The 26,681-nt window shown below is 33.7% G+C and overlaps 5 protein-coding genes across 7 annotated transcripts; 1 reads left to right on the top strand and 4 right to left on the bottom strand.

Annotated features, from left to right (window-relative positions):
* Positions 1-3,103: 3,103 nt before the first annotated feature.
* Positions 3,104-4,242, bottom strand: LOC122077859 (replication protein A 70 kDa DNA-binding subunit B-like). Its single transcript, XM_042643760.1, has 6 exons — positions 4,168-4,242; positions 3,939-4,038; positions 3,724-3,848; positions 3,567-3,645; positions 3,363-3,483; positions 3,104-3,262 (listed from the first exon to the last, which is right to left on the bottom strand). The coding sequence occupies exons 3-6, from the start codon at positions 3,833-3,835 to the stop codon at positions 3,104-3,106; spliced, it is 471 nt and encodes a 156-aa protein (XP_042499694.1). The 5' UTR covers positions 3,836-3,848; positions 3,939-4,038; positions 4,168-4,242.
* Positions 4,243-9,475: 5,233 nt separating this feature from the next.
* Positions 9,476-12,219, bottom strand: LOC122079121 (ATP-dependent DNA helicase PIF1-like). Of its 2 annotated transcripts, XR_006140279.1 has the most exons (3): positions 10,049-12,219; positions 9,830-9,954; positions 9,476-9,729 (listed from the first exon to the last, which is right to left on the bottom strand). XR_006140279.1 is itself a non-coding variant. In XM_042645374.1 (2 exons), exons 1-2 carry the CDS (start codon positions 12,217-12,219, stop codon positions 9,918-9,920), a joined length of 2,208 nt encoding a protein of 735 aa, XP_042501308.1. In that variant the 3' UTR covers positions 9,476-9,917. The 2 variants fall into 2 exon arrangements, 1 of the variants encoding a protein (XP_042501308.1); XM_042645374.1 differs by having other exon boundaries at positions 9,476-9,954.
* LOC122079122 lies at positions 12,084-13,053 on the bottom strand. Of its 2 annotated transcripts, none has more exons than XM_042645375.1 (2): positions 12,496-13,053; positions 12,084-12,390 (listed from the first exon to the last, which is right to left on the bottom strand). In XM_042645375.1, exons 1-2 carry the CDS (start codon positions 13,051-13,053, stop codon positions 12,235-12,237), a joined length of 714 nt encoding a protein of 237 aa, XP_042501309.1. In that variant the 3' UTR covers positions 12,084-12,234. The 2 variants fall into 2 exon arrangements, with proteins under 2 accessions (XP_042501309.1, XP_042501310.1); XM_042645376.1 differs by having other exon boundaries at positions 12,549-13,053.
* LOC122077857 lies at positions 12,658-14,568 on the bottom strand. Its single transcript, XM_042643759.1, has 3 exons — positions 14,376-14,568; positions 13,435-14,265; positions 12,658-13,355 (listed from the first exon to the last, which is right to left on the bottom strand). Exons 1-3 carry the CDS (start codon positions 14,566-14,568, stop codon positions 13,201-13,203), a joined length of 1,179 nt encoding a protein of 392 aa, XP_042499693.1. The 3' UTR covers positions 12,658-13,200.
* Positions 14,569-21,719: 7,151 nt separating this feature from the next.
* Positions 21,720-23,107, top strand: LOC122078822 (NDR1/HIN1-like protein 10). The gene has a single exon (XM_042644968.1). It carries the CDS (start codon positions 22,094-22,096, stop codon positions 22,877-22,879), a length of 786 nt encoding a protein of 261 aa, XP_042500902.1. The 5' UTR covers positions 21,720-22,093; the 3' UTR covers positions 22,880-23,107.
* Positions 23,108-26,681: the final 3,574 nt, after the last annotated feature.

The raw sequence follows: 26,681 nt of genomic DNA, 5'->3' as shown, positions 1-26,681 counted from the left end.
CTTTCATAGCTTCCTAGAAATATACTGTGCAGCATAAAATGTGCGGAATCTCACACCCAGTTTAATTCTAATATATTTATCCATCATAGGGTGTTTCAAACAAAACATTCAAGTACAAAATGACATGAATATGAATTTACTATATATTTCAGCCATAAATCATTATTCAATATCATGATAATAATAAATCAATGCAAAACTCCAAATAATTCTTTTGCATGAAAAACAATATAGAACACTGAATTTATTCTCCCACTAGCAACCTAGTATAATTTACTAGTCCCACTAAACCTAGATACCATACTTTTATTCTCCCACTTGGTTCGACCAGTCATAAATTAATCCATTTATTGGAGAACACAATTCGTTAAACGTGACATACATATAAACTTGTTCACATATGCCCAAAAACAAAAGAAACCAAACATTTATCAATTAATGTTCATAAATAGGTTTTCAGAGAACAATGGCAGTGTTTAAGAACTTGGTATTGGATTGATCAAAATCGACACTAATCCAACCCAACCAATCCGAATTGATCCAATCGGAATACAAAAAATAACACATTAAATAAACCTATAACTTATGGTTATAGTGATGAAACCCTCATCCACCCCATTGCCATTGATCAACTGTCCAATACATTTTTAGGGCAAAAAAACTTTGCTTTAAAAGCATAATACCAAACTATTGATTTGGTTCTCCTAGTATAGAAAACTAGGTCTTTGAGACATATGTAGGCCTCTATATTCTCAAGCCACTTTTAAAGACATTAGCTTAATGGTTCAACTCAAGGAAGAATAATCCATTCGATATTTAATTAATGCATGTAACATCAATAAAAACCAACATTACATCACTAACCATTAAACATAATCAAAGTGTCAACTGAACTACAATCTCAACCTTTAGGTCTGGAATGCACTAGTCCACTCAAAAACTACAATGACAGTGGGAGCTCTTCAACTTCGAAAATTACTATCACTTTTGGATGCATAACAACTTCTAGGTTAAGGTCTGCCTAGAGTACACTTGCATTTATGCATGTCTTTGATAATGTCGCCTTTGGGCAAACATTACAATGTGCCTTTGGGCAAACATTACTTAATTCCTACTAACAATTTTCTATGTCTTTGAATATAAGACAAAATCTTTGAGTTGTAAACCTATTACAGTAATCTTAGATTTTACCACTTTGGTGGGTTCCATCAATTCCACTGCAATAGCTTACAACTACACCTGGCAGCTTAAATTTGTGGGTTATTTAAACATGAACTAAATATCAATTTGCATGTAAAAGAACAAGCATGTAACTGTTAACAAAATAAACATTACAATGCTCAATTATCAATTACTTCAAGAGTGTCAACCGGAACTTCATACTAATCCACTCAAGTTTCTGCAATTACTGCGAGACTTCTTCTAACTTTCGAAAAGTACCGCCATCTTTGGATGGACAGCATCTTCTAGGTTGAGAAATCCCTATTCTGTTTTTCACTTACTTTAACTTTAACCTTTCTTTGATAATGTCACATTTAGGTGAACATTAGCAACTTTGCTACCAATCATTATTCTCTGTCTTTTCAAACAAAGAAGACTTTGATTTGTATTCTATTACAATAAAGTTGAACTTTACCACTTTGGTGGATTCCACCCATTCTTATTGTAATAGTCTACAAATTCATTCCTATAGCTAAAAGTGGGATTGTTTAAGCATGAATAAAAATATTAATAAACAAAAGCATGAACTACATTACCAAGAATAACCAAGTTCATATTCTGATATGCAAGTAATGTATGAGTTGATTTTCTTTTATTTCTTCCAATTAATAGGAAAATCATAAAGAATCATTAACCACCCATACTTGTAACTTATACAAAACAAATCATAAAAGTTGATCAAAAATAGGCTCATAATATATCAAAACGAAGAGTACGAAAAACTGGACTCAACGCAAAAAACCAAGGTGAAAAATTCTTCACCGTTTGCCCGTACGAGCCATTTGAAGTTGCAGAACTAAAAATAGATCAAAATCAATCTAGTTTCCCAAACCAACCGGTTCGGCCAACCGGTCTAATCCGGTTCAGGCATATTGATTACGGGTCAAAATCTGGGTCAATTGGTCAACGATCCGATCAACCTTTGACCGAGTCAAACAGAGTTGGTCATGAGTTGACCCACTACACCCCGGGTTAACTCGGTAGGGTTTCCGAGGTGACCCGGCGATGACTCGCCGCCTTTTTTTTTTCGAATTAAAAAAATATATATTTTTCTCTCTCCTCTGACAGCCGATTTCTGACGGCATGTACTGGCGCGTTCGGAGGTTTTCGGTGACTTGCGGTATACCGCCGCGACCGTCTTTTCGTGCTCTACAACTTTCGTGAAGAAAGTTTTCCCATATGAGATCTTTAATTAATAGTAAAATTATGATTTTCATGATTTGGGACACAAACCCTATACAAAATCAATTTTCCTTGATTCTAACACTGTAAGGGTTGGCTCTGATACCAATTGTTGGGGATTCTTTACCATATTAATCATATGAATAACCCTATAGTGTTTAGAATACAAGAATCATCAACCAATCATAAAAGATTAATTATAGGTGTAGTCCCTAAACCAAGAACAATAAAGTATCCCATCTTAAAATACATAACCATATAGATTTACCATATCTATAATAATCAATGGGACAACCATGACATGAACCATAAATGGGAATAAAGAAGTACCTGTGTCCCATGAACATAGATCATGAACCTCTGTCCCATGTGATTAAACATTACTCCCATGAAGATGACAATGAACTACGAAAGTGGAATCCTTCTACTGAGATCTTCTGCAGCCTCTTACTCTAGGGTTTCCTTTCTTTCTGTGCACTTGCTCTTGTGAGAAAGCCGTGCTCCCAAAACCAATAAGGCATTAAGTAAAGTAATGGCTGCAGGGACCGTCAGTATTCTATTTATAATAGAATCCCTAAAACCCTATTCTACTCTCACAATGGAAAGAGCTAGGAGTTTCCTAATCAGAGTGGGTCTATAATTGCTTGGGCCCAATGGATCAATCGGTATCAGTTAAGCCCACATAAAAATCCTAACATACTTACTTCTGTGTATATTCTGTATCATCATTTTGACATTTGTCACATGTTGCATGATCTCCCTTTAATTGTACCTTTTTTTTGCATGTTTTGCATGCATTGTACCATAGCTTTTCATTCTCCAGATTTACAATATTTCCTTCAAAATAATAATATTGATTCTGCAAATATGTAGATGTTAGATGATATAAAGAAAATATATTGGAATCATATGACTTCGATATAAATAAATAAATTAAATTGATGTAATTTTTTTCTTACCAAGATTGTTTTATATTCTTTGTCCATTAAATCTTCAATTTCAATCCGTTCAATTTTCTTGTATTTATCTTCGTTAGAAGCTTTGAGAAGTATTTTCTTCGATCCATTTTTTGATGTGAACCTGCACAATAAATTTTAATATTGTTATATATATTGAAAATAAATAAATCAATGTATAATAATTTGAATAAATTTATTATATACCATTTTTTTAATTCATCCGCTTCTGTGATCATTGGATTTATATCAATTGTTGTAAATGCTGTTGTACCAAGTGAGCCACCTGCACATTTTAAAGTTGTTTAGTTTATTAAAATAAATATATAATGTTTATTAATATATATATATATATATATATTACCTTGGTAGTCTATCTGTTTAATTGATAAAAAAGCAATCACAGGATTTTCTCCTATAATATCCATCAATTTGCTTCCTTCATTTATTGCATAATTGTCCCATAACGTGAGCATTACTGGAGCAGATCTATTAATAATATAAATTTAGTGTTATGATTAGTAAAAATAAAAATAAAAATAATGATATAAATTATATTTATAAATGTCAAAAACTTACTCTTTTTCGATTATTTTAATTTCTCTCTTATTCGTTTTCACGCCTTTCGTTGTTGTTATGGAGAACACATTTTGTACCTCTATAAGAATTCCAATAATATCTGGACAAAACAATTAAAAGAGTGAGGTTAGTATCTTATTAATTTGAATAATTATAAGTGATTAGTGCATTATTGTGTAAAAACCAAAATATCATTTTTCTTTATAAAGAATGAAATATAACTTCTTACCTAATAATTTATTACTCTTATCAATGTCCCATTTCAATTCATTGATCTTGATGAATTGATATCTTGACTTTTCTACATTTTAGTGGACATCAGCTTCTTCAATTTTTGTATTGTTGTTTAGAGTCAATTCATGTTCTTTATTTACATTTGTGAACTTTGGATTGACTCTTTTGACAGTTGCATCAGATATGAAATAAGTCATTCCTATAACCAATGTGTCAACTAATTGATCAACAATATCATTGAACATTATTGCTTGAATTTTTGTTCCCTGCAAAATACAAATGATTTAAGATGTTGAAAAATATAAATTAAAAAATGAATAATATTAAAAAAATATTTCAATGTACCTCCTCATCCATTAAAGTAATTTTTTGTAGCTTTCCAGATCCGTTCGAATTATTGTAAGTAATGATTCCAGTTTTTGTAAGTACGAACGCCTTTATTTTCCAATTATTGTCATTTGCCTTTAATTGATTAACATTGGTTAACATTGTCATATTTCCTGTAAAAAAGTATATATTATATTATTGCAATGTATTAGGAAAAACAATCTAATTTTAATCAAAATAAAGAAAAGTTGACTATAGGAAATCATCTTTTAAATAAAAGTAAAATAAATCATTAATATCCAAATACACTAATCTAATACAATCATCCAAATACACACGTGTATATGCAAGTCATATATTTTTCAAGCCCAAGGTTGGGATTATTTCAAGCTCATATATTTTTTTCCTGAACACAGAGTATGGCTGCAGCTCTCTCGATAGTGTAGATAGAAACCTTGGGCTTGAAAAATACAATCATCGAAATACACGTGTGTATATGCAGCCAATCTAACTCGAGACCATAGGTCCACAGCCCAAGGCCCAACCTTCGACAGATAGACATGAGGTTTGGGAAAGGGGACCTAGTTCCTATTCAATGTGATTTCACTGTTTATTACTAATAAAAATTCACTATTTTCTATTATGATTAACTAATAAAAGAAATTGGTTTCGAAGGTGGTTAGAATATGATATGCCGGTGATTTCTGGTTTTGAAGGTGTTGGTAATATAGGTTCAGCACCTCATGTGGTGAAAGTGGAGGTCCGAGTGGTAGCAGGTTATGACTACTTTGTGTTGTACTTATAATCCGTACACAACTTGTACATAAAAAATTCAAAAATAAAAAATAAAAGAAAAGAAAAAGATAATGATCTGGCTACATCCTAATTTCACAGAAACTGAATGGTAGTCCAAGACAATATTCATGAATTGAACTCGTTCTCCTTCTACATTATCAAATAGAGATTTCAACTACGTCGCAAGGACAATGACATGGGTATCAAAATTAGACACTATAGAGTTTCAAAAAACATTAAGTGTCCTTGTCGTGAAGGATAGTAGTGCAAAGTATCTCCAAAAGATGCTTGCAATAAAACAAACAAAAAATTACATTTACCTGGAACAAAGAGTTTTGCTGTGTCTTTCAAGGAGCCTAGATCCGTGACATCTTTAACCTGTTGAGTTAGCAATGGCAGGAGGATCAGTCAAGATAAACCAAAGAACTTTCCCAAACATGCAAGTGTATTTTTTTGCATATGAATATAAAATGGGCTAAACAGAACTTTTATAACTAATAACACGCAGATATGACGTTAGTTAGAGCAAATTAAGAATATAAAGTTCTTCATTACTACTCTAATATATGGCGCTTTTGTTACTACGCACTTTCTCTTGGTTGAAGTCCAAGACATGCCACAGAATATTCACTGCATTGATTAACTGAACGCTCAGTGAACCAATCAAACGTTAAAAATAGATACACGTATAACTCTGTTATATGCCATTGTAGTCATCTATAAGCCATTGTAGTCTTCAAAGACTACAAAATCCTGCACTGTAAATCACATCCCTAAACCAGCTTGTATACGAGATGACTGTGCCAAACACCCAGTCCAGAGTTATATCTAGGCCAAGACCAGTTTGCGATGGGCTTGAAATTGCATCCCCTTGAATCCACATGCCAAGCTAAAACAGCATGTGGCAAGGAACAGAACCTCTATCAATAGCACAGGGTCCTGCCATCGTAGTTTACAATTACCAGCACATGATTCTGGTAAAGTATTAGATAGAACAGATTTTTCCTCTAAACAATACCCATTTTAATCATGTAATAAAAGATCATCTGTACTGCAATCTGGGGGTCCATATAAAAAGCCCACATGGCTACTGTGCCGTAGAACTGTACCCCTTATTTCCTGAAATAATGAAGGGCCATATTTTATAGTCAATTTAATGGGTCTTGATAGTGAGTTCTAAGGTACATAGCCAGTTATCGGCTCATCCTTCCACTAAGCGACTATCCAATTAAGAGAAGAAAACACGAGAATTGATGGAAAGTTAAACAAAAAAGAGAAAAAAGGGAGTAGTCATCATAAAGTGAGCAAAACAAATTTGGATTACCAGAAGGTAGTAGCCGATACTTGAAAGATGTAGCTAATTAAAGAGTAACACTTAGCTCCTGACCTGCAAACAGTAATATAATATTCCCAACTATTTTTCGTTAAGTTGCTGATCTTATCCTCCCCTTCTTGTGGGTTCTCAGCATTAACATAGTTAAATCTTTTAGGAAGAAGATATAGACCAGTTGTTTCCATTTAATTTTAATACATGCAAATGCACGTGGGAACATAAATGAGTAATATTAATTCAAAGTTTCATTTGTTCTCTTACGTTATGAGTGTGTGTGTGTGTGTGTGTGTGAGAGAGAGAGAGAGAGAGAGAGAGAGAGAGAGAGAGACGTGAAAATGCATGTGGGAACAAAAATGAATAATATTAAATCAAAGTTTCATTTGTTTATCTTATGTCGTGTGTGTGAGAGAGAAAGATTGTCTACTAAAACTTATAGAAATAAAGAGAGAATGCAATAACTTAAATTTATAGCGATGAAGAGAGATTATTTAAAATAAAGTATGTAAGTCTCCTACATTTGTAACATAACTTTAAAATTTAAAATTATTTAAGGAAGCCTATGAATATTTACTACAACAAATAATAATTATTTTGGAATAAAGATCAAATGGTATAAGCTTAACTTTTTCTACTTTAATTTTTTTTTTCTTTTTTGTCTTCATCTTCTTCAACATCTATGATTCTTTTTTTATCCACATTTCGTTCTTTCATGATATCTATAACAATGCTTTTTTATTTTCGACTTTCATCATTTTTTGAATCCATTTTGAAATAGAAATAATAGTTCTTTGATAAACACGCATTCAGTTTTTGTTTGTACTACAACACATGAAAATAAATCTCCACTATTTGAAACTCACAGATTGAAACAGATCTGCAGATCAAATTGGATCAGAAAACTTGCCTGCAACAAACCTCGGTCTTTGCAATGATGCACCATAAATCGACGGACTGAAGTTTGAAGAATTATAATAATAGTGAGCAATTAAAGTTTTAAGGAACTTATAATAAAGTGAAACCTCCAAATCATCTTCCACAAAAAAAGCAAACTCATCATCTGAACTGGGCCAGAAAGCCTCCAACCACTGCACCTATAAACCAACATTCCCCGTCCAATAATGCACAGACTTTAGGACTCGGGTTTTTAGGCCATTCTTGTAGTTCGATCGCAGAATTCTTTTGTTTATGTATTTCCAGAATATGAGTGTGTGACTTGTTATAATTGATCCTATTGATAGTATTAGAGTGGTCTGTCATCTTGAGAGAAATGGTTCTACCTTGTCGGATATTAATTCGAGTATCTGGACACGAAATATATGGAATAGATAAAGAAAAATTTGAACTATGACTCATACCCACCATTCAGACCTCGCGACCGGACTCTAAAAAAATTTCAATTTTTCAAGAGTTAAGCTTCTAGCTTCTTGAATTAACTTATAGAGAACTTCTATTTAGTAGGCATTCTTTACTAAAATTCCAGGTTGCACAAATATGAGCTTCAGTATGCCCTGTAATTTGCATATTTAGGTTGAAGCTATCAATTGAAGATGTCCAGTAAACTCACAACTTTGATCACAGGGATCTCCTACTCCTGTACTGTATGTTGCTCATATTTTATGAATTTCTATATATCCACTAAGTTGTAGCTTATCTTATAACCCAAAGCAAATTTAAAACAATGATTGACTTGCCTGAAATAGATTTTAATTACAATGTATTATAGAACTTCGGATTCCTAATATGAACATCCTATATACATGTATAGCCAACCATCACAAAGCCCTTTTCTCTTGCCAATTATTTACTTTGATTTGTATTGGAATGTAGATCTTTGATATACAAGTATATTAATTTATAAGTACTACTAATTGGACATAGTGAAAAGGTAGAAAAACAACCTTGTTATTGGCATATAGTTTGAAGCTGGGATGGTTTGATGCTACTCAGCTCCAGGTTAAGGGTTAAATGAAGGTAAATATCTAGAGTCCTTGTGAATACTGGAGAATTGATACCCTTGCTTTATCCTGCTATGATTCTGATCAGAGACTATTATAGGAATATTCATGAAGCACATACACATTAAAGGTAACTGAGAGCATGTAATGAACAAAATGGAGAAATGAAAAACTCAAAAATAGAGAGCTTCAAAACAAAGTAAAGAACAAATAACATAAGCATTTCCTCATATATGTTGCATCATCTATACCACCTGCATCAATGGTTGCATCAATCAGGATACTATAAGTAATCACATTTAGGCAACAATTATCCTTCAATTAGTGATCCAAGATTGTGAGAGCTAATCCAAGCTTCCCTCTAATATAATATATGTGACTACATCAGGTAAACATCCTTGGGTTTTCATATGGTCCAAGACTTTAATAGCAGAATTGATGAGGTTCAGCTTACAAAACTCATTGATCACTGCATTATAAGCAAACACATCAGGCTCTCCATTTGATTGCAAGGTCTCTATGACCCTTAATGCTACATAATAATAATAATAATAATAAATCAATTCTCAAAAGCTACATAAGCAAGTTTGTGCATCAAAATTCATCACTAACAGCATGTCTCACCAGTACTATTAGATTTGTGCATCTAAATCCATCACTAACACCATGGCTCTGAATTTCGAAAATTGCCACATGAAAGTGTGACAGGTCGAAATATGGTATTGAATTGAAGACCTTCAAGTGAAGGGAATATGAATAAAGAGAAACTGGTAGGCACTTTAGTAATACAGGAAAAAGGGCCTTACCATTTTTAAAAAACCTATTAAATTTAAAAAATCTAATGGAGGAAGTTCACACGCAAAAGAAAATGACAGTCAGTAATACTATTGGAATTAAGAACTACTTTTAGATAAAACCAAGTAATTACACAGTAACCTTTAGATCAAGTGTATAAAAAAGTCTTAGCTGACCATTACGAAATACACGCAGTTGCTTAAATACAGTTTCCTTTATTGCTTTGGCATATTGTAGGACTATTTTCCCTATTGCATCTGCTATTCACATTGCATATCAACATTGAGTTCTTCCACAGTACCACTATCATACTTGAATTTGCAAAGCCTGTGTAAAACTTCATTCGTCGCTTCTGAAACCATAGAGGGTAAGTATTAAATAGAATCTATAAAAGTGAAGAACAATCTTGTCAGAAAAAATCTAAAATGCCAACAACTGACAAGCGTGATTACGTGAAACAATGAGTGATCTGAATGTTGTGATTCCTGGTTGACAGCCTCAAAATTTCTCAAAGTCTCGATTTGTTGAGGTTCCACTACATTACTCTTCATCAATATTTGTGGTCAAATCAGTGATCCTATAAATAAAAATAAATATTAATGATACTGCCTACTAACATTATATTTATTTTAATTAATATTTTTTTGCTTATATTAATTTGTAAATCATACCTTCTTGGTAATAGAACTTCTTTGTAGACCATGTTTCTTGTATACGATCCGGTTTTTTTTCCTTCCTTGTTGTCTTTGACTAAAACCTTTGTTGTTGACATTGATATACCTCTTGATAATGCTACGTACAATTGTCCATGTGAAAAAACCGATTCGGGTAGATATACTCCAACATGTGGTATTGTTTGCCCTTGTGCTTTATTTATTGTCATTGCAAAGCTAAGCCGAATTGGGAATTGTTCTCTTTTTAAATGGAAAGGATATCCTTCATTTTCTGCTGGAGAAAGTGGGATTCTAGGAAGAGGAACAAGGTTACCAGTAAATTGTCCCATTGTAATCTCTGCTAGGATAACATTTTTTTGAAATTGACGACAGACCATACGGGTTCCATTATATTCTCCATGTGAAGGATTCAAATTCCTTAAAAGCATTATTGGACAATTCTTCTTCAAAACTAATTTATGAGGTGGAAGTCCCTTCGGAGCCAATGAATTGAGGAATTCTTCTGGATATTGAGTTTCTGCATCATCAATTGCTGAATCAAAGCTATAATACGTAACACTATCTCCTGGAAATAGATCAATAAGTTTGTCATTTAATTTGTCTACTGTTTCGTTCTTTGTAGCTAAGATTGCTCGTTGTGTAATGTATTCTGTCGAATATGCATGATGTTGTAATGCAGGAAATATTGCATTTATCAACTCATATTCAGATTTTTTTTCATCGTCATATTTTATGACCATTTCATTTGGTATGTGAATCAAATATTCATATTCAGTTGGCTCTTCCCCATTACCAACACGTAATAGAAATTCACTGAAAGAAGAATCACTGATTGCCCTCATATTGGTTGTCAATTGCAATTTCTTCATTTTTGGCCATAAATATGACATTACTAAACTTGCATCCACAGTTTCTGTTCTCGTACCACGAGGAACCACTGGAAGTACTTGCCTAAAATCTCCTCCGAATATGACAACCTTTCCTCCAAATGGTTCTGAGTTGTTTGTTATATCCTGCAATGTCCTATCAAGCGCTTCAATTGCTTGACGTTTTGCCATTGGCGCTTCATCCCAGATGATAAGTTTTGCTTTTCTTATTAACTTAGCTGTGGCACTTTGTTTTGAAAAATTGCAAACACTTGAATCATCGATATTGATTGGAATTTTAAACCTTGAATGAGCTGTCCTACCTCCTGGCATTATTGCAGCTGCTACCCCTGAGGTTGCTGTTGCAAGAGCAATTTGATTCTTTGATCTTATCGTTGCAAGTAGTGCACGATATAAAAATGTCTTTCCTGTACCTCCTGGCCCATCAATAAAAAAAATGCCACTTTGGTTATCATTCACTTGGTTTAGAATTTCATTGTATGCATTGTATTGCTCGGGATTCAACTTATTTGCCGCATCATAATCTTCTGGAGGAACTTTTATAGAAAATTCATCTACAATTTCTCTTGGTTGCTTTCCATTTAACTGATTGCAATTTTCTTTAAGTTGGGGCAAATCATAATCTTTGATACTTTTTCCCATGCTTTGTAAGAAAGAATTCACACTTCTTATTGTTTCTAATGTATGATATTCAGAATCTGCACTTGTTTTCTTAATGTCTTCAGACAATGCTTCATAATGATTACTCCATAGCTTTCTAACATCACCAGACTCACAATAAACAAGTATCGTTGCAAAAAGTTTACGAACTATGATTGGCATGTTGAAGAAAGCTGAATCTTCTAAACATTCTGAGATGGCATTATCACTTTTAAGAAGACCTCTCTTCTGCGCAGCTTCTTTGAAAGATGAACATTCGATTCCATCAATAGACATTAGATTATGAAAGGATGTCGGCCCTCTTACATGATTTAATAACAATCTTAAATAGAATCTCTCTCCTTCTGAAGGTTTGGTTGAATTAACACGGCCTATTGATTCTTTTATCTTCCTTTCTGTCCAGCATTTTTTTTGCCTGTTCCACACATAATGCTCTGGAAATTCTCTATACAGAAATTTTTTGGCTTTCGGATCTACACAGTTCATTTGAAAAAACTCAGTCAGCATTGTTTTATATGTATTATCTGAATGAAGGACATTTTTCAAATCTTGTTTCTCCCAGTACCATATCATTTGCCTATTGGGTAGATGCAGTTGTAAATTGATAACATATGGGAACATTTCATTCAAATTGAATTAAAAAATTCTCCACATGGCTTCTGGTGCTGACACCCATCTTGCATCTCTGTATTGCTTGATTTCATCAAGTAAATATTCTCCATTACCATGTGATATAGAAACAGCCACACGATCATGTCCTTTATAAACATATTTGTATAGGTACTTTACTGCCTTCAATCCAGAACATATCTCAACATTAATATGGCAATCATATCTTGTCAAAAGGTATGAATTATAAGGAACAACCCATCTGTTATCCAAATAATGTCGTCGTACCTTAACTTGTATTCCAGTATTTCTTCGTCTATAAATAGGGTAAGAATCTTTACCTTGCATGGTATTTTCAATAAATGAACGAGGATATCGACTCTTACACACTCCATTCCTCATACAAGCATTTAGTTTATTCAAATCTCCACAGGGTCCGTGCATCATATGTTTCATAACTTTCTCATATAAAACTGGATCTTCATTAAAATCTGGAATTTCTGCACATACAAATTTATCAAAAACATCAGCATTTGTTATCTTGAAGTCCTTGTGCATAATTATCAGTATGTGTGCATGTGGAAGCCCCCTTTTTTGAAATTCAACAACATGTACGTGTGCAGCCACTTTACCAAGGATCCCTTTCTTGAATAATTGATCTTTTAGATCATGTAACTTTGCTCGAAATATCCTAGCTGTAAGATCTGGTCTATCTTGTGGAACTTGTCCTTGTTTTAATTCTTCTTGTATCTCAACCCAGTCTGGATTGCATGTCATAGTGATGAAAAGATCAGGTTTTCCATATTTTTGTACTAAAGCTATAGCATCAAGATACCTTCGACGCATATCTCTTGGTCCTCCAATAAATGATGCAGGTAAAACAAATTTTGTCCCAACTTGATCACCTCTTGTTTCTCCAGCTAAAACACTATCAACTATTCCTTGATATAATTCTGCTCGGATATTTGACTGTTTTGCTCGAAAAAAATCTAATCATGTTGCTTCAATTTTGATATACATATCTACAACATATTGATGTAGCAATCGACCAGCATATAGAAGAATAGAACGATGACCATCTCGAATCTGAAGCTTTTGACAATAATATGCTCTGGGAGATACCCTGTTCTTGTTACTCTCATCAAATCCTATAATTTGACATATATAAATTATTTTAACATTTAAACCTTAAACATTAAAAAATATAAATCTAATAGTTAAACATACCTTCAAAGTCGCCTTCTCTATTAAATATAGACTCCTCGCTTGTTAAATCATGCAAAACTCTACCTGTTACATTCTTTTGTTTAATGCTCCTGTGCCAGCCAACTTCCCCATTTGGATATAAAAGAGGATATTGTAAGGCATCATAACAACCATAATAATGTACCACTCGATGTTTCTTCCCTGAATGTCCTTCTATTACTATATCACAATTTTCAGTTCTATGGGGATTATTTCCTTCTACCCAAATAGCTGCAACTTGGTCGACTGATGGTAAATTGTAAACTCTCTGATCAAGATGTACGTCACTTGTGATTATAATCTCATTATTCTCCAACAAATGAACGTCTTTCAAACTTTTAAAGAACCTTGCGTATGGATTAATTGATAGAATATCCATTAGTTTTGACACGATAGGCTCTTTGAGTTTTGAATCTTGTAACACTTTCATCCTATTCTGAAGTTCATTATCAGTATCATAAAAGTATAATTGCAAATAGCATGGATTGTCTTTTTCCGGCAAAATTGGAGGCAAATCATGATATAATTGTCCTTGAGCTCTAAAGGTATATATACCATCTTTTCCATTTGCAAGATCTTTGTCGACATGAACTCCAAGAGATGTGAAGGAAAATATACTATTGTAAGCACGTATATATCTACGGAATTCAATGGCTTCAGATGTTTGAGAAGTAAATAAAGTATATAATTCATCTGGAACCGTTGTAGATGCCAAAACAACATTTCCATTACAACAACAGAATGAAGGTGGTTCATATTCAAATTTCTTCGCTCCACAATGGGTACATGGAGGTACTTTTTTAAGTACATGTACTGTAGAATTTTGTGTTCAAATACTCCTGTGTCCCAAAAAAATAATAATAAATAAAGAAAAATCAAATTAATCTTAATAATTTTTAAAATATAATTATTCTAATACTAACCTTTCAAACCAGATGGTTGATTTTCAAAATTTTCAGAATTTGAAGATGTAGAACTTGATTCGGCAAGTTGGGCTTTCAGTAGCCATGCCTGATTTTTGTTTCTTTTATTTGTATGCAGGGTTTCTCTAATGGTCCTTTTATTTCCATTGTATCTTTGACGTTGAGTGTCAGTTGCTATATATTTTGGTGGCATAGTGATCTAATAAAGGAAAGGCAATTGAGTTACAATTTGAACAAGCCTAGATTTTAAAAAGTAAATCTATTGGAAGTAAACACTATGCAGAATGGGGGACATGTTTAAGGTTATAGACCCTATATATGGAATTCAAATAAAAAGGAAATCGAGAAGTCCATACCATATCAACTTCACAGAAACAACAAGAAATATATCAACAACCTGGACAAAAAGATTAAACAAATTAGAAAATGTGAGAATGTTATACCAAAATAAAAAAAAATTTGTGCAACAGGACATTTAACTTAAACCCAAGGAATTTTCATTCTTAATAATAGTTTAAGACTCTCAAAAGAGAAAGAAATACAACTTGAGAGATGCTTCCAGTAGATTTAGGTAGCAAGATTGCACATTAAAGCAGGATATAAATAAATTCTAATAATTGTAAGATATTGAAGATGAAATAAAACCCCAATCATAGGTCAACATTAGAGAGAGAGAGAGAGAGAGAGAGAGAGAGAGACCAAAAATATCACACCTCACAACGTCTATGACGAGCAAAGACATTTTCTTTGCCAAAATGGAGGAGAGGAAAAGGAAGAAAGCATGACCACCTATAAGAAAAAAACCTAAACCTCCCACAGTTCTAACTTCCTATCATTTCTTATTTTATTTTTTCATAGGAGGGGGGGGGGAAGAAAATACCAAAACACCAAATTAACGTATACAAAATTCCTAGGAGTTGAAAAAATTAATAGAAAATTTCAAAACAATGGGGAAAAAGGTAAATTCAATATGGGAGGGGAAATTTTTGGAATTAGAGAGGCAGCTTTTGAAAATTTGAAATGGGAATACTTTACAAATGGTGCCTATAAGTAATTTATTTTAACATGATTCAAAGCATTAGACATGGAAATCAATGCAAGCCTGCTTCACTGGATGGGGAGAGGTTTGATTGGTATAGCCACGCAAAACTTGGGCAGGCTACCAATGAGACAGTAAGGTACTTAGGTGGTCTAGGAAACATTACAATGCTTTCAGCAATCCACAAGACAACTCAAGTCAGTCTTACCCAAAAAGTTCAAATAGAGTAAAAGAAAACAACTTGAGAATTGACATCGGGAGCATTTGAGACCACAATAATCTTATTATGAAAAAAAAAATTATTCGAACTTTATTACACCATCAAATGCAATAAACGTAAAATCCCTAAGAGGACAACAAAATATCTGCACAACGATCTTGAAACCGGCTTCGGAACAAGAAATATATCAACAACCTGGACAAAAAGATTAAACAAATTAGAAAATGTGAGAATGTTACACCAAAATAAAAAAAAATATTTGTGCAACAGGACATTTAACTTAAACCCAAGGAATTTATCATTCTTAATAACAGTTTAAGACTCTCAAAAGAGAAAGAAATACAACTTGAGAGATGCTTACAGTAGATTTAGGTAGCAAGATTGCACATTAAAGCAGGATATAAATAAGTTATAATAATTGTAAGAAATTGAAGATGATATAGAACCCCAATCATAGGTCAACATTAGAGAGAGAGAGAAAGAGAGAGAGAATTGACTTTTTACAACAAAGAAATAATAATCCTAAGCTCCATTTCTGAGCATAGAAATGGAAAAAACCTGGTAAAAAGAAGAACACACTTTTAGTTAGGATTCATTCAATAGTAGCCATGGATATCTTCAAATTTCAGTCTTAAACAAGCTTACGATAAAGGGCTTCAACACAGAGACGGTTCAAATGAAAGAAAAAAAAAATACAACTTCTCATTAAGCATTACAAGAGAAGAATCTCACTGAAAAACAAGCTCTCGAGGATTAAAACAGAGCCATCCAAAGATCTTCCACCAAAAGATTCAAAACCCAGAAATAGTATAGCAACAATCAGAATTCCCAAAACAAGGAACCAACATATCGTACTGAAATTTCAAAACCAATAGAATACTTCAACAAAAAACAAATGAAAATCGAAGAGCTTCAATTAAAGACGCATCAAAACCAGAAATTCAATTACAGGGAAGAGGACACATTCAGATTTGATTTTACCTTTGTATATCCAGGGTTTTGTATGTTGAATTTGGTGATGATGAAGGAATGGCCACCAGGATCGATTGGAGGCGGCAACCCACTGGAGAGAACAATGCTAAGTAAAAAAAAAAATCAGGATCAATTGCGAAAAAACTTTCTTCTCACCGGAATTCTAAAAAGACCCAATTGCAAACATTTGAAATCTCTCTCTCTCTCTCGAGAGAGAGAGAGAGAGAGAGAGAGAGAGAGAGAGAGAGAGAATTGACTTTTTACAACAAAGAAATAATAATCCTAAGCTCCATTTCTGAGCATAGAAATGGAAAAAACCTGGTAAAAAGAAGAACACACTTTTAGTTAGGATTCATTCAATAATAGCCATGGATATCTTCAAATTTCAGTCTTAAACAAGCTTACGATAAAGGGCTTCAACACAGAGACGGTTCAAATGAAAGAAAAAAAAAATACAACTTCTCATTAAGCATTACAAGAGAAGAATCTCACTGAAAAACAAGCTCTCGAGGATTAAAACAGAGCCATCCAAAGATCTTCCACCAAAAGATTCAAAACCCAGAAACAGTATAGCAACAATCAGAATTCCCAAAACAAGGAACCAACATATCGTACTGAAATTTCAAAACCAATAGAATACTTCAACAAAAAACAAATGAAAATCGAAGACCTTCAATTAAAGACGCATCAAAACCAGAAATTCAATTACAGGGAAGGGGACACATTCAGATTTGATTTTACCTTTGTATATCCAGGGTTTTGTATGTTGAATTTGGCGATGATGAAGGAATGGACACCAGGATCGATTGGAGGCGGCAACACACTAGAGAGAACAATGCTAAGTAAAAAAAAAATCAGGATCGATTGCAAAAAAACTTTCTTCTCACCGGAATTCTAAAAAGACCCAATTGCCAACATTTGAAATGTCTCCCTCTCTCTCTCTCTTATTAAGAGAGTACCTTGAATCGATTGCGCGAAGGCGAATCGAAGCAATCGAAGTATGAAGATGGAGAAAATTGAAGGAGCAACTCGTGTGCCGAAGTGAGTGATCTCTGATTGCGTGAAGATGCACTCGACGAAGGCGAGGCAGGGGATACCAGGTTTGGTTGTTTAACGTTTATTTATCACTATATTTAGTTATAGTAATTAAATTTTAAAAGATTTACAAGATCTTTTATTTTTGGAAAAAATAGATGCATTAAAGATTTAGAGAAAGTGGAGGATACCAAAAAAGAATAGAAACAATAAGGTATATGAAAAAAGTGATAATGAAAGATTTACAAGATCTTTTATTTTGGGGAAAAATGGATGCATTAAAGATTTAGAGAAAGTGGAGGGTACCAAAAAGAATAGAAACAATAAGGAATATGAAAAAAATGATAATGAAGAATTTAAGGTATTTAAATAAATAAGAAAGATAAAATAGTCCAAGGAAAAGAGTTTCAAAAGAAGAGAGAGAGAGAGAGAGAGAGAGAGAGAGAGAGAGAGAGAATCGTGAGAATTCTTTTGGTAGAAAGGAGGTTTAACCGTATGAGAGTTGGAGATTATAAGGAAACTAATTTTTTTTTTAAAATATTTTTTATTGATAAAGAAGTTAAACGAAATTAGAAAAGCAATTGAGAGGAGAGAATATAGAAATATATAGATTTGTTTAGTAAAAATAGAAAGAGATAAAATATAGCAAGATAGTGAAGAGAGAAGTAAATTAATAAAGAAAGAATATAATAAAAGATGAGAGAGAGAGAGAGATAGCAATATATAATATTTTTTTTTAGAAAGATATGGATTAATATAATTTTTTTTTTTTAGAAAGATATGGATTAAAAGAGAGAAACGTGAGAGAGGGGAGGGAGAAATTTTAGAAAGATTTTTTTTTGTATTATGAAAACTCTTCAAAGTATATATTTTTTGCTTTTCTCTTAAAAAAGATATAGATTTTAAGAAAAAAAGAGACCAACTTAAGAGAACGTGTGAGAGGGGAGGAAGAAAAGGAAAGTGGGAAAAAAGGAGGGAGAGATAAGGAAAGGGATGTGATAGGAATAAAGAAACTAAAATTTAGAAAATATATAAATATTAAAAAAAAAATATATAAAGGGTAACAACAATATCAAAAAAATAAAAAGAATTGACTAAAAAGATAATGAAAAAGTTGATGTATTTAAATAAGTAAGAGGGGTAAAAAAGTCAAAGAAAAGATTAGCCACAAAACATGAGTATATACTTTTATATAAAGAGACCAACTTAAGAGAACGTGTGAGAGAGGAGGAAGAAAAGGAAAGTGGGAAAAAAGGAGGGAGAGATAAAGAAAGGGATGTGATAGGAATAAATAAACTAAAATTTAGAAAATATATAAATATTAAAAAAATATATATATAAAGGGTACCAACAATATCAAAAAAATAAAAAGAATTGACTAAAAAAATAATGAAAAAGTTGATGTATTTAAATAAGTAAGAGGGGTAAAAAAGACAAAGAAAAAATTAGCCACGAAATATCAGTTACCATATCATATCGATCACTGTCAATACTACCATTGTGATATCACAACTAAAATTCCCAGACAGGAACTCCTCAACAACAGCTAGTAGACGCAAAAATAGACTGATGGAGAGTTTCCACCTCTATTGAAGCCAAAAATCAAAATGGATTTCTCTGCCTTTTACTGGGCTCTCTTCAATGTAGAAGCTCTGCAACTTTGATGGGTTTGACTTTCGAGCGACCGGTACTACCATAAATTTTTTTTTTTGATTAGACAATTATCTTATAATTAATTAAAGTTAAACTAAGATTAAAAGGTTATAAGTTATTACCACATTTTATATCCGATCTAATAATACCAACGGCTAGTGGTTGGCCCTACCATGGATTTAAAAATTGGAATTGAATCGAGTGAATCAGCCGATTCCAATCAAAATTTAAATCGGCTGAGCTAATCTTGATTCTAGTTATTCAGAAATGGTGAACCAACAATCTGGAATGGAATATGTAAAGACCTCGATTCGGATACTGATTTGAAGATGTAACGAATGTAAACCGCAACTGAATGGATTATTAATCGGTTTTAATTTTCCAAAGAAAAATTGATTAATAATCTACTCCTAATATTTTACAATGGCATCAACCATAGGGGTAGCGTGATTTTTTCACTCAACTTTGCGTCTGGGTGTAGAGGTGCGTGATCATGTATCATTATTTTTCTTAATCTTTGATTAGTTTACTGGTTTATACCTATTGTGGCCTAAAAACCTTCACCATGGTTGGGAGAGGCCTGCACATAAAGAGAAAGAAGAGATGGCTAGAGTTGGACTCTGGGGGAATTCTCTATGACGCTTAGGCTGTGTTTGGTAGTCATTCAGTTCCAGAAATAACATTTTCATGTCAAAAATAGAATTTTCAATATTTATATTAAAATGCCATTTTAAAACAAAAATAATGGTGTTTGGTGAACATGTTTCAGGAATGATTACCCTAGTTGTTCACTTTTTTGTATTTTGAACGAAACTAAAATGACGGAACAAGATTTCGTCGTTCCATCATTTTGCGTTTCTAGTGTTTTTTTTTCCCCTTTTTGTTCAAAAAAATCAAAAAATACCAAGTTGACACCAAACACAGTGTTAAGTTGATATTCGGATGACTACCAAATGCAGACTTAAGAACGGAAAACGTTTTTTCAGATGACTACCAAACGGTTTTTATTCCATTTTTTTTTTCTCACATAGAATGGAAAACACCTTTTTGAATGACTACCAAATGCAGTCTTAAGTTAATATTCCAGGCAACAAATAATGTGCTGGGAATTGAAAGAGCTAAAGGTAGAGGGAGAGGGAGAGGGATCAACCTCTTTATCTGGAGTTCTTGTTGCAATTATGATAAGTGTGGTGAAACCCTAGTCACAATAAAAGGGATATAACAACTAATTTGCCCTTGTAGGCAGTTACCTTGAGATGAGTCCAGTGAATCCTCACGTAAGTGAACTGGGATTCCTAATTCACTTACGCTAGATTCTTGAGTCCTTGACACGTCTCATCTTTTAAGAGAATAGTTAAACGGTTAGTTAAATTGTCTAATATTTTTAAGATTTCAACAAATAAATAAAAAAATAAGAATCACAACAAATAAGGAAAATGTATTCTCCTTCGATTCCGTTAGCAATTTCATTCCTATTGAAGCACTAGAGATTATCTTAATTTTTTTTAATACCTTCTCTCTCATTGTCCTTTGATTCCGTTGGTAATCTAATTCCTATTAAAACACTAGAGATTATCTTAACACCCCAACACTATCACCATCGCCTCCTCCCCCCCCCCCATCTCCCTCTCTCTCCCTTCTTCTTCAATGCTCTCTCAACTACGTTAAGACTACATCACCAAATTTTCTTGTTTTTCAAATTTCTCCCACACAAGATGATGTTCTTGAGTTTCAACTCTTGTACTTGTAACAACTGAATGAAAGAGCATACAAAAAGAAGAACATGAGAGAGAAAATAAAAAAATCTTTTATGATTTATATGTCATAAGAAGAAAGAAATTACAAAACGGAATCAAACCAATTACCTTCCGTTTTTATTGGGATCATATTTTTTTTCTTCTTAATTTGTAAATCTTCAGAATATTTGAAAATAGGATAATGGGTAGTTACCATTTGGTTAATGATTTAAAAGTGTCAACATATCAGTGTAAGTGAGTTGAGAGTCCCAGTTCACTTACGTGAGATTCATCGGACTCCCTTGAGGTGGTGGAGAGTTCCAACTTTGTAATTGATTTCTGAAGTATCACGTGTCGTAATTCGTTTGGCCATTGGTGGGGTGATTTTAGGTATTTCACAACCAACAATTTCTCCATTAAAATCAAAACTGAACCATTTTTTAGACCTTAAACCTAAAACCAAACCAGTTATTAATGGTTCAATCTTAAACCATCGATCTTGGTTCATTTTATTGATTCCGGTTCAGAGTTTGATACCCATAACCGATTCCTTGTTCTAAAACCATGGCCCAACTAATTTAATGAAGATTAGGTAGTAACCTGGCGAAGGGAACCAATACCACTTGTATAACAACCTGATCAAAGACCTTAGAATTGAACTATTGAAGTAAGTTTACCTTTCCCAATCTGTCCTACTCTTAAACTTCAACACAAATTCATATTCCCTCTTATTTTGTTTAATCAATTTGGTTTGGGAATTGAGATTTTTTTAATCATTTTAAAGAGAAAGAGATTCCATATTAGATTAAAGTAGGTGCGGAGGAAACATCTGGGTTTTTGGGTGAAGGGTTATTATTAGCTTCTTCTCTCTCCCTTCACTTACTCTTCTCAATTTTCAACCTCCTCCTTCAGTTCCATTTGCTTCCATAGTTGTTTTCTGTTGCTTTTAAATATCTCCTCTGGAACATTACTACTTCATCAACCATCTATCTTCCTCTCCCTTTAAAGAATTTGAATCTCTCAATTTACAGAAACCCTGAACTGATCTGAAGCTCTTGCAGACATGGCTGATAGGGTTTACCCTTCGAAACCCAATTCAAATCTTCCTCAAACACTAAAACCCAATGGCAATCCTTCATTCCCGCCCACCAAAGCTCAGCTCTACAACCGCCCAATCTATCGTCCACAGCCGAAGCCCCAGCGCCGCCGCCGCCGCCGCCGCAGTTGCTGCTGCATCTGTTGCCTCTGGACTACGCTCCTCATCATCACTATCCTTGTCCTCGCAGCCATAGCCGGCGCCGCCTTATGGGTCCTGTACCGCCCCCACCGCCCCACCTTCACTGTGACGTCCCTCCAGATCTCGCAGTTCAACGTCACCACCTCCTCCGACGGCTCCTCCACCAAGCTCAAGTCCAAGCTCAATCTCACTGTCGTCGCTCGAAACCCAAACAAGAAGCTCGTTTTTATTTACGACACAACCGATGTGACCATGAGCTCCAGCGGCGTCGATGTGGGTAAGGGAACTTTGCCGGCGTTTACCCATGGAACCAAGAACACGACCGTTTTGAAGGGGACGGTGTCAAGTGCCGGTGAAGATCTGGACTTATCGTCGGTGTCGTCGTTGAAGTCGGATCTGAAGAAGGGTGGGATACCATTGGTGGTAGAGATGGATACGAAGGTGAAGCTGAAGATGGGAGGTCTGAAAACAAGTAAGGTTATGATCAGGGTTATTTGCAAGGGGCTGAAAGCAAATGTTCCGAAAGGGAAGACGCCGGCGACTTTGTCTTCTTCGTCTGATACGACATGTGTGGTTAAGCTTCGGATCAAGATCTGGAAATGGACATTCTGAACAATATCAAAATTTTTTTTTTTTCTTCCTTCATCTTTACTGTTTTGAACTGAAATGGGTTTTATTTTTTTGGTGTTTTACTGGAAGATCTAAAGTGTTTCATATGTAAATGAAAAAAAAAAAGGGTAGAAATTAGAGACAAAGAAAGAGAAAGTTTATGATTATGGTCTTGAATTTGATGTAAAATTCTTTTCAGAATTCCATTACTGACCTTTTTTTTCCCTTTAAGATCTTTGTTTTACATGTTCTGCAACTCGTTTAATCTTTTTAATCTGAAAATTAAGAATTTCTGTGCCATTAGAACAGAGAAGGCCATTGATGTTCATGCCTACCCTATAGTGTTTTTCCCCAAGTAAGAGGTGATTAGGGAAAGATTATTTTTTTTTCTCCCTCATATTTTGTGCAGAAGATAAAATTACATAATGGTTTACGCATGCTGATATCATCTTCACATGATTGGTTTGGCTCAAATTAGGACTCCCCTTGAATACTTCAATGACAGGGACATATAGTGCTCTCTCAACTTCCTTCCTAATCTTTCAGGAGAGGTTTGGTACCCCTTTTAGCTTTTTAGCCTTCGTAATGGTTGAATCAATAGGAGGATTGGGATACAAGAGACATGGGGTTTTTTTAAATAGGGGAAGGACGGAGCCTAAAGCAAGATAAGTAGTTCAAATTCCAATTTAAGGTTGTAGTGAAATTATCAAAATGTCATCAACTAGATATAGATATAAAATATAAGTTGGTATCTTTTGTAATTTGGGCTACTCCTCTAAGCTTAAATTGTACTAATGAATTGCTTATTTGGTTCTCTTCACATGGACAAATCTATGCATTGTTATGTGGTAAATAGTGAAGTGTTATACTTTATTAGGCATAGTGACTGAAAAGAAAACCTTGCAAAAAAGGTGGGATTGAGTTCACTATCTATGAGTGAAAGCATATGCAACCGCTTAATGAATTTCTCTCTCCTCCCACAAGAGAGGGGCAAATATGTCATCTCATAGGGGGAGGAGAGAGATAGACTCAAGGAAGTACTAGCGTAAACTACGTTCTAGGCAAAGTTTATTTTATAGAAAAGGTAAATTATTATTGTTACAAAGGTCTATTACTTTTCCAAATGTGGACCGATGATGGACTGATATCCATTTTGACTGTTGAATAGAGAGGACAATGTTTGGAATCTAGATTAATCATGTGTTTAAGTTTCAGTCAAATATCCTCTTTTGTATTGATACACATTCCATGAATGTCTATGCATGTGTACTAGTACTCGAGATATTACTGTGTATTTTCCCAATCCTGAGCGGGAGTTCACAGTGTAGATTAAAAAAAATGAATGACTTATATTTATCTTGTAATTTTTGGAAATAAACTGTTACATGGATAATTGCAAAGAGAAAAAATGTATGCTCAATATCATTAAACACAAGTTAGGCTTATGTCAGTCTCATATTAGGATCACAACGATGTTTTCTCTTTTATATTCTACATAGATAGTGATATTTCTCTTTTAAGTGTAACAAGGAATGATTACATTAAGATTACATTAGAAAAAGTGTAGAAATTTTCTGAATACGAAATTGAGAAACTACACCAATAAGAGAAATCATAATGAATTTATCTTATAAAATAAGAACATATATTTTTGTGAGAGAGAGTATTAATGTAAAACCCACAATACATTATGTTAGAAGATGTGAAATAGAATCCGCACACTAATGGGTTGGTGGGATGAATCCCTCGTGTAAGGGAGTTTTTTTTTTTTTTTTTTTTTAATCAGGAGAGAGATTTAATGTGAATTCCGTGTCTCATTAAAAAAAAATTGCGTGTGGCATTATGTGAGAGGGGGTCCTAGGAATCTTTTTCTATAAAAGAGTTTTGTAGTTATATATCATCTTCATTATTAAGTTATTGTTATAATGACTTGCACAAAAAAAAAAAAAATGTTATAACGATAATATATGTTTTTGTCGGTGGAAGTCTAATCATTCAAGAATAGATATGAAAAACGAGTAATATTAAGGGGAATGAGCAACCCCACCATGATAATTAATGATAATGACAAAAATAATAAGATAGTTAATGATTGGGTAGGGTAAGGTAGTGTAGGGCAGGGTAGCTTTTGGTCTTTTTAGTTGGACTCTTCTCAGTATCAGGATCCCTTTCTCATATGTGAAAAATGCCTACTTGCCATGGAAAAAGTGAGAACCAACAAGGATCACCAAGGAGCATGGTTTAAGATCATCCTCGTTAATATCTTTTTTTTTTTTTTTTTATAAAGACAAGATAAGATGTATAGTGAGTTATAATTGTACGAAAACTCAATTGAGATCTCGAGATCTCATTTCTATCTCATAAAATCTTACCAAGATCTCACATCTATTTCGCCAAATCTCGTTAAGATCTCACATCTCTTAACTTTTTTTGAAGAAAAGAACACTAAGGAACAAGGATTTTGATGTTTTTGTTTGAGGATCTCCTTTCCGACGCTCATTGAAGCTTAAAGAGTATAGAATATTACCTCATTCACATTTGGAGTTACATTAATTTTTAATGTATGTGAATGTGACTTATCAGTCAGTTAATAACTAAGTTATTATCTATGATGTTTTTTAAATTCTTATGATTATGTTGTGTAATGTGTTAATTGTGAAATGTGGAATGTGGAATGTGGAATGTGGAATGTGAATTGTGGATTAGAGCATACTGGCCTAGGATTTGAAGAGTCGAAGACTACTTACATAAGGTACAAAGTTAAAGTACCATTTTAGGTTTGATTTTAAAAAAAAATTGACGTTTCCATTGTCTTGAGAAAGCCTAAAATAGGGTAAATACCAAATTTCAGGAGCTACAAAGACTATATGGCCACTTGAGACCAACCATTGAGTCGATCAGAAAAAAAATACAAGATCTCTCGTTTTTTGGATCAACAAGATGGGGGACGAAACCGAGATCTTAAATCTAGTGAGTTAAGTAATGATTACCAAAGGAAGTATTAATAATGCAGACTCTATAAATTAAATTAGGTATATTCTTACTGACACTTTTTAGGGTATTAAATAATTTGTAATTTTATTTTTTATATTTTATTATAAGAAGAGGGTTGGGCACGCTACCAGTTTGTTGCATGCTAATAGTATGCACCAATGGGAGAAAAGAAATGAAGAGAGGCATGAGAGTAATTTTCATGAGAGAGAGAGAGAGAGAGAGAGAGAGAGAACACCAGTAGTAGGGGACATGGTCAGTTTGGGCCGGGTTTTTGGAAGCCCTTACCCAACCCTGCATCCCCTTAGTTGGGCCCGGGTCCGACCCAATCCTGAGTCAGGGCTTGAAAATTCAACCCTCCTTCAGTGTCGGGCTAGACTGGGGATTAGCCCTGACCCTGGGAAGGGATTTACGTTAAATTTAATAAAGGCCCAGCTAATGCAAGATTCCCATTATCAAATCCTTAAACAACTCCCAACCATCCGATCTGAGGGTAGATCATAGCTCTTTGATCTAGGGCAACAATGCATGGGACATTAGGTTTCAGGGAGCGGCCGCATCCCTCCTGGAGAAGAAGACAATCAGTGGCAATGGCGGGGAAGATGCTGAAATCAGAACTTAGATTAGACTTTAGAAATAGAGATTTCAGGTTTCAGACTATGATTAGGATTCTTTAATTTTGATTTCAAAAATCAGTCAAGAAGCACAACTGATTGTAAGATGTGAAATCATACGTGTAGATCAAAAACCCACTTGAAGTCGGGAAAAACAGAATTTAATAAAAATATCCAATATTGATTTCAGAAAACGATCA

The sequence above is a fragment of the Macadamia integrifolia genome, chromosome 5, assembly GCF_013358625.1.
Source record: "Macadamia integrifolia cultivar HAES 741 chromosome 5, SCU_Mint_v3, whole genome shotgun sequence".
NCBI classification, from domain to species: domain Eukaryota; kingdom Viridiplantae; phylum Streptophyta; class Magnoliopsida; order Proteales; family Proteaceae; genus Macadamia; species Macadamia integrifolia.
The sequence above is the reverse complement of the archived record's forward strand: the minus strand, read 5'-3'. Positions and strand labels throughout refer to the sequence as shown.

Coding starts and splice junctions, on each gene's coding strand:
- LOC122079122 (XM_042645375.1), bottom strand. CDS start 13,053: ATGCGTCGAAGGTATCTTGATGCTATAGCTTTAGTACAAAAATATGGA. Junction 12,391..12,495: donor ATACTGGAATACAAGTTAAG/GTACGACGACAT, acceptor TCTGGATTGAAG/GCAGTAAAGTACCTATACAA.
- LOC122079121 (XM_042645374.1), bottom strand. CDS start 12,219: ATGTTCCCATATGTTATCAATTTACAACTGCATCTACCCAATAGGCAA. Junction 9,955..10,048: donor GAAGTTCTATTACCAAGAAG/GTATGATTTACA, acceptor TTTTATTTATAG/GATCACTGATTTGACCACAA.
- LOC122077859 (XM_042643760.1), bottom strand. CDS start 3,835: ATGCTCACGTTATGGGACAATTATGCAATAAATGAAGGAAGCAAATTG. Junction 3,646..3,723: donor TAAACAGATAGACTACCAAG/GTAATATATATA, acceptor TAAAATGTGCAG/GTGGCTCACTTGGTACAACA. Junction 3,484..3,566: donor GCGGATGAATTAAAAAAATG/GTATATAATAAA, acceptor TTTATTGTGCAG/GTTCACATCAAAAAATGGAT.
- LOC122078822 (XM_042644968.1), top strand. CDS start 22,094: ATGGCTGATAGGGTTTACCCTTCGAAACCCAATTCAAATCTTCCTCAA.
- LOC122077857 (XM_042643759.1), bottom strand. CDS start 14,568: ATGCCACCAAAATATATAGCAACTGACACTCAACGTCAAAGATACAAT. Junction 14,266..14,375: donor TCAACCATCTGGTTTGAAAG/GTTAGTATTAGA, acceptor AAAATTCTACAG/TACATGTACTTAAAAAAGTA. Junction 13,356..13,434: donor TAGAGAAGGCGACTTTGAAG/GTATGTTTAACT, acceptor GTCAAATTATAG/GATTTGATGAGAGTAACAAG.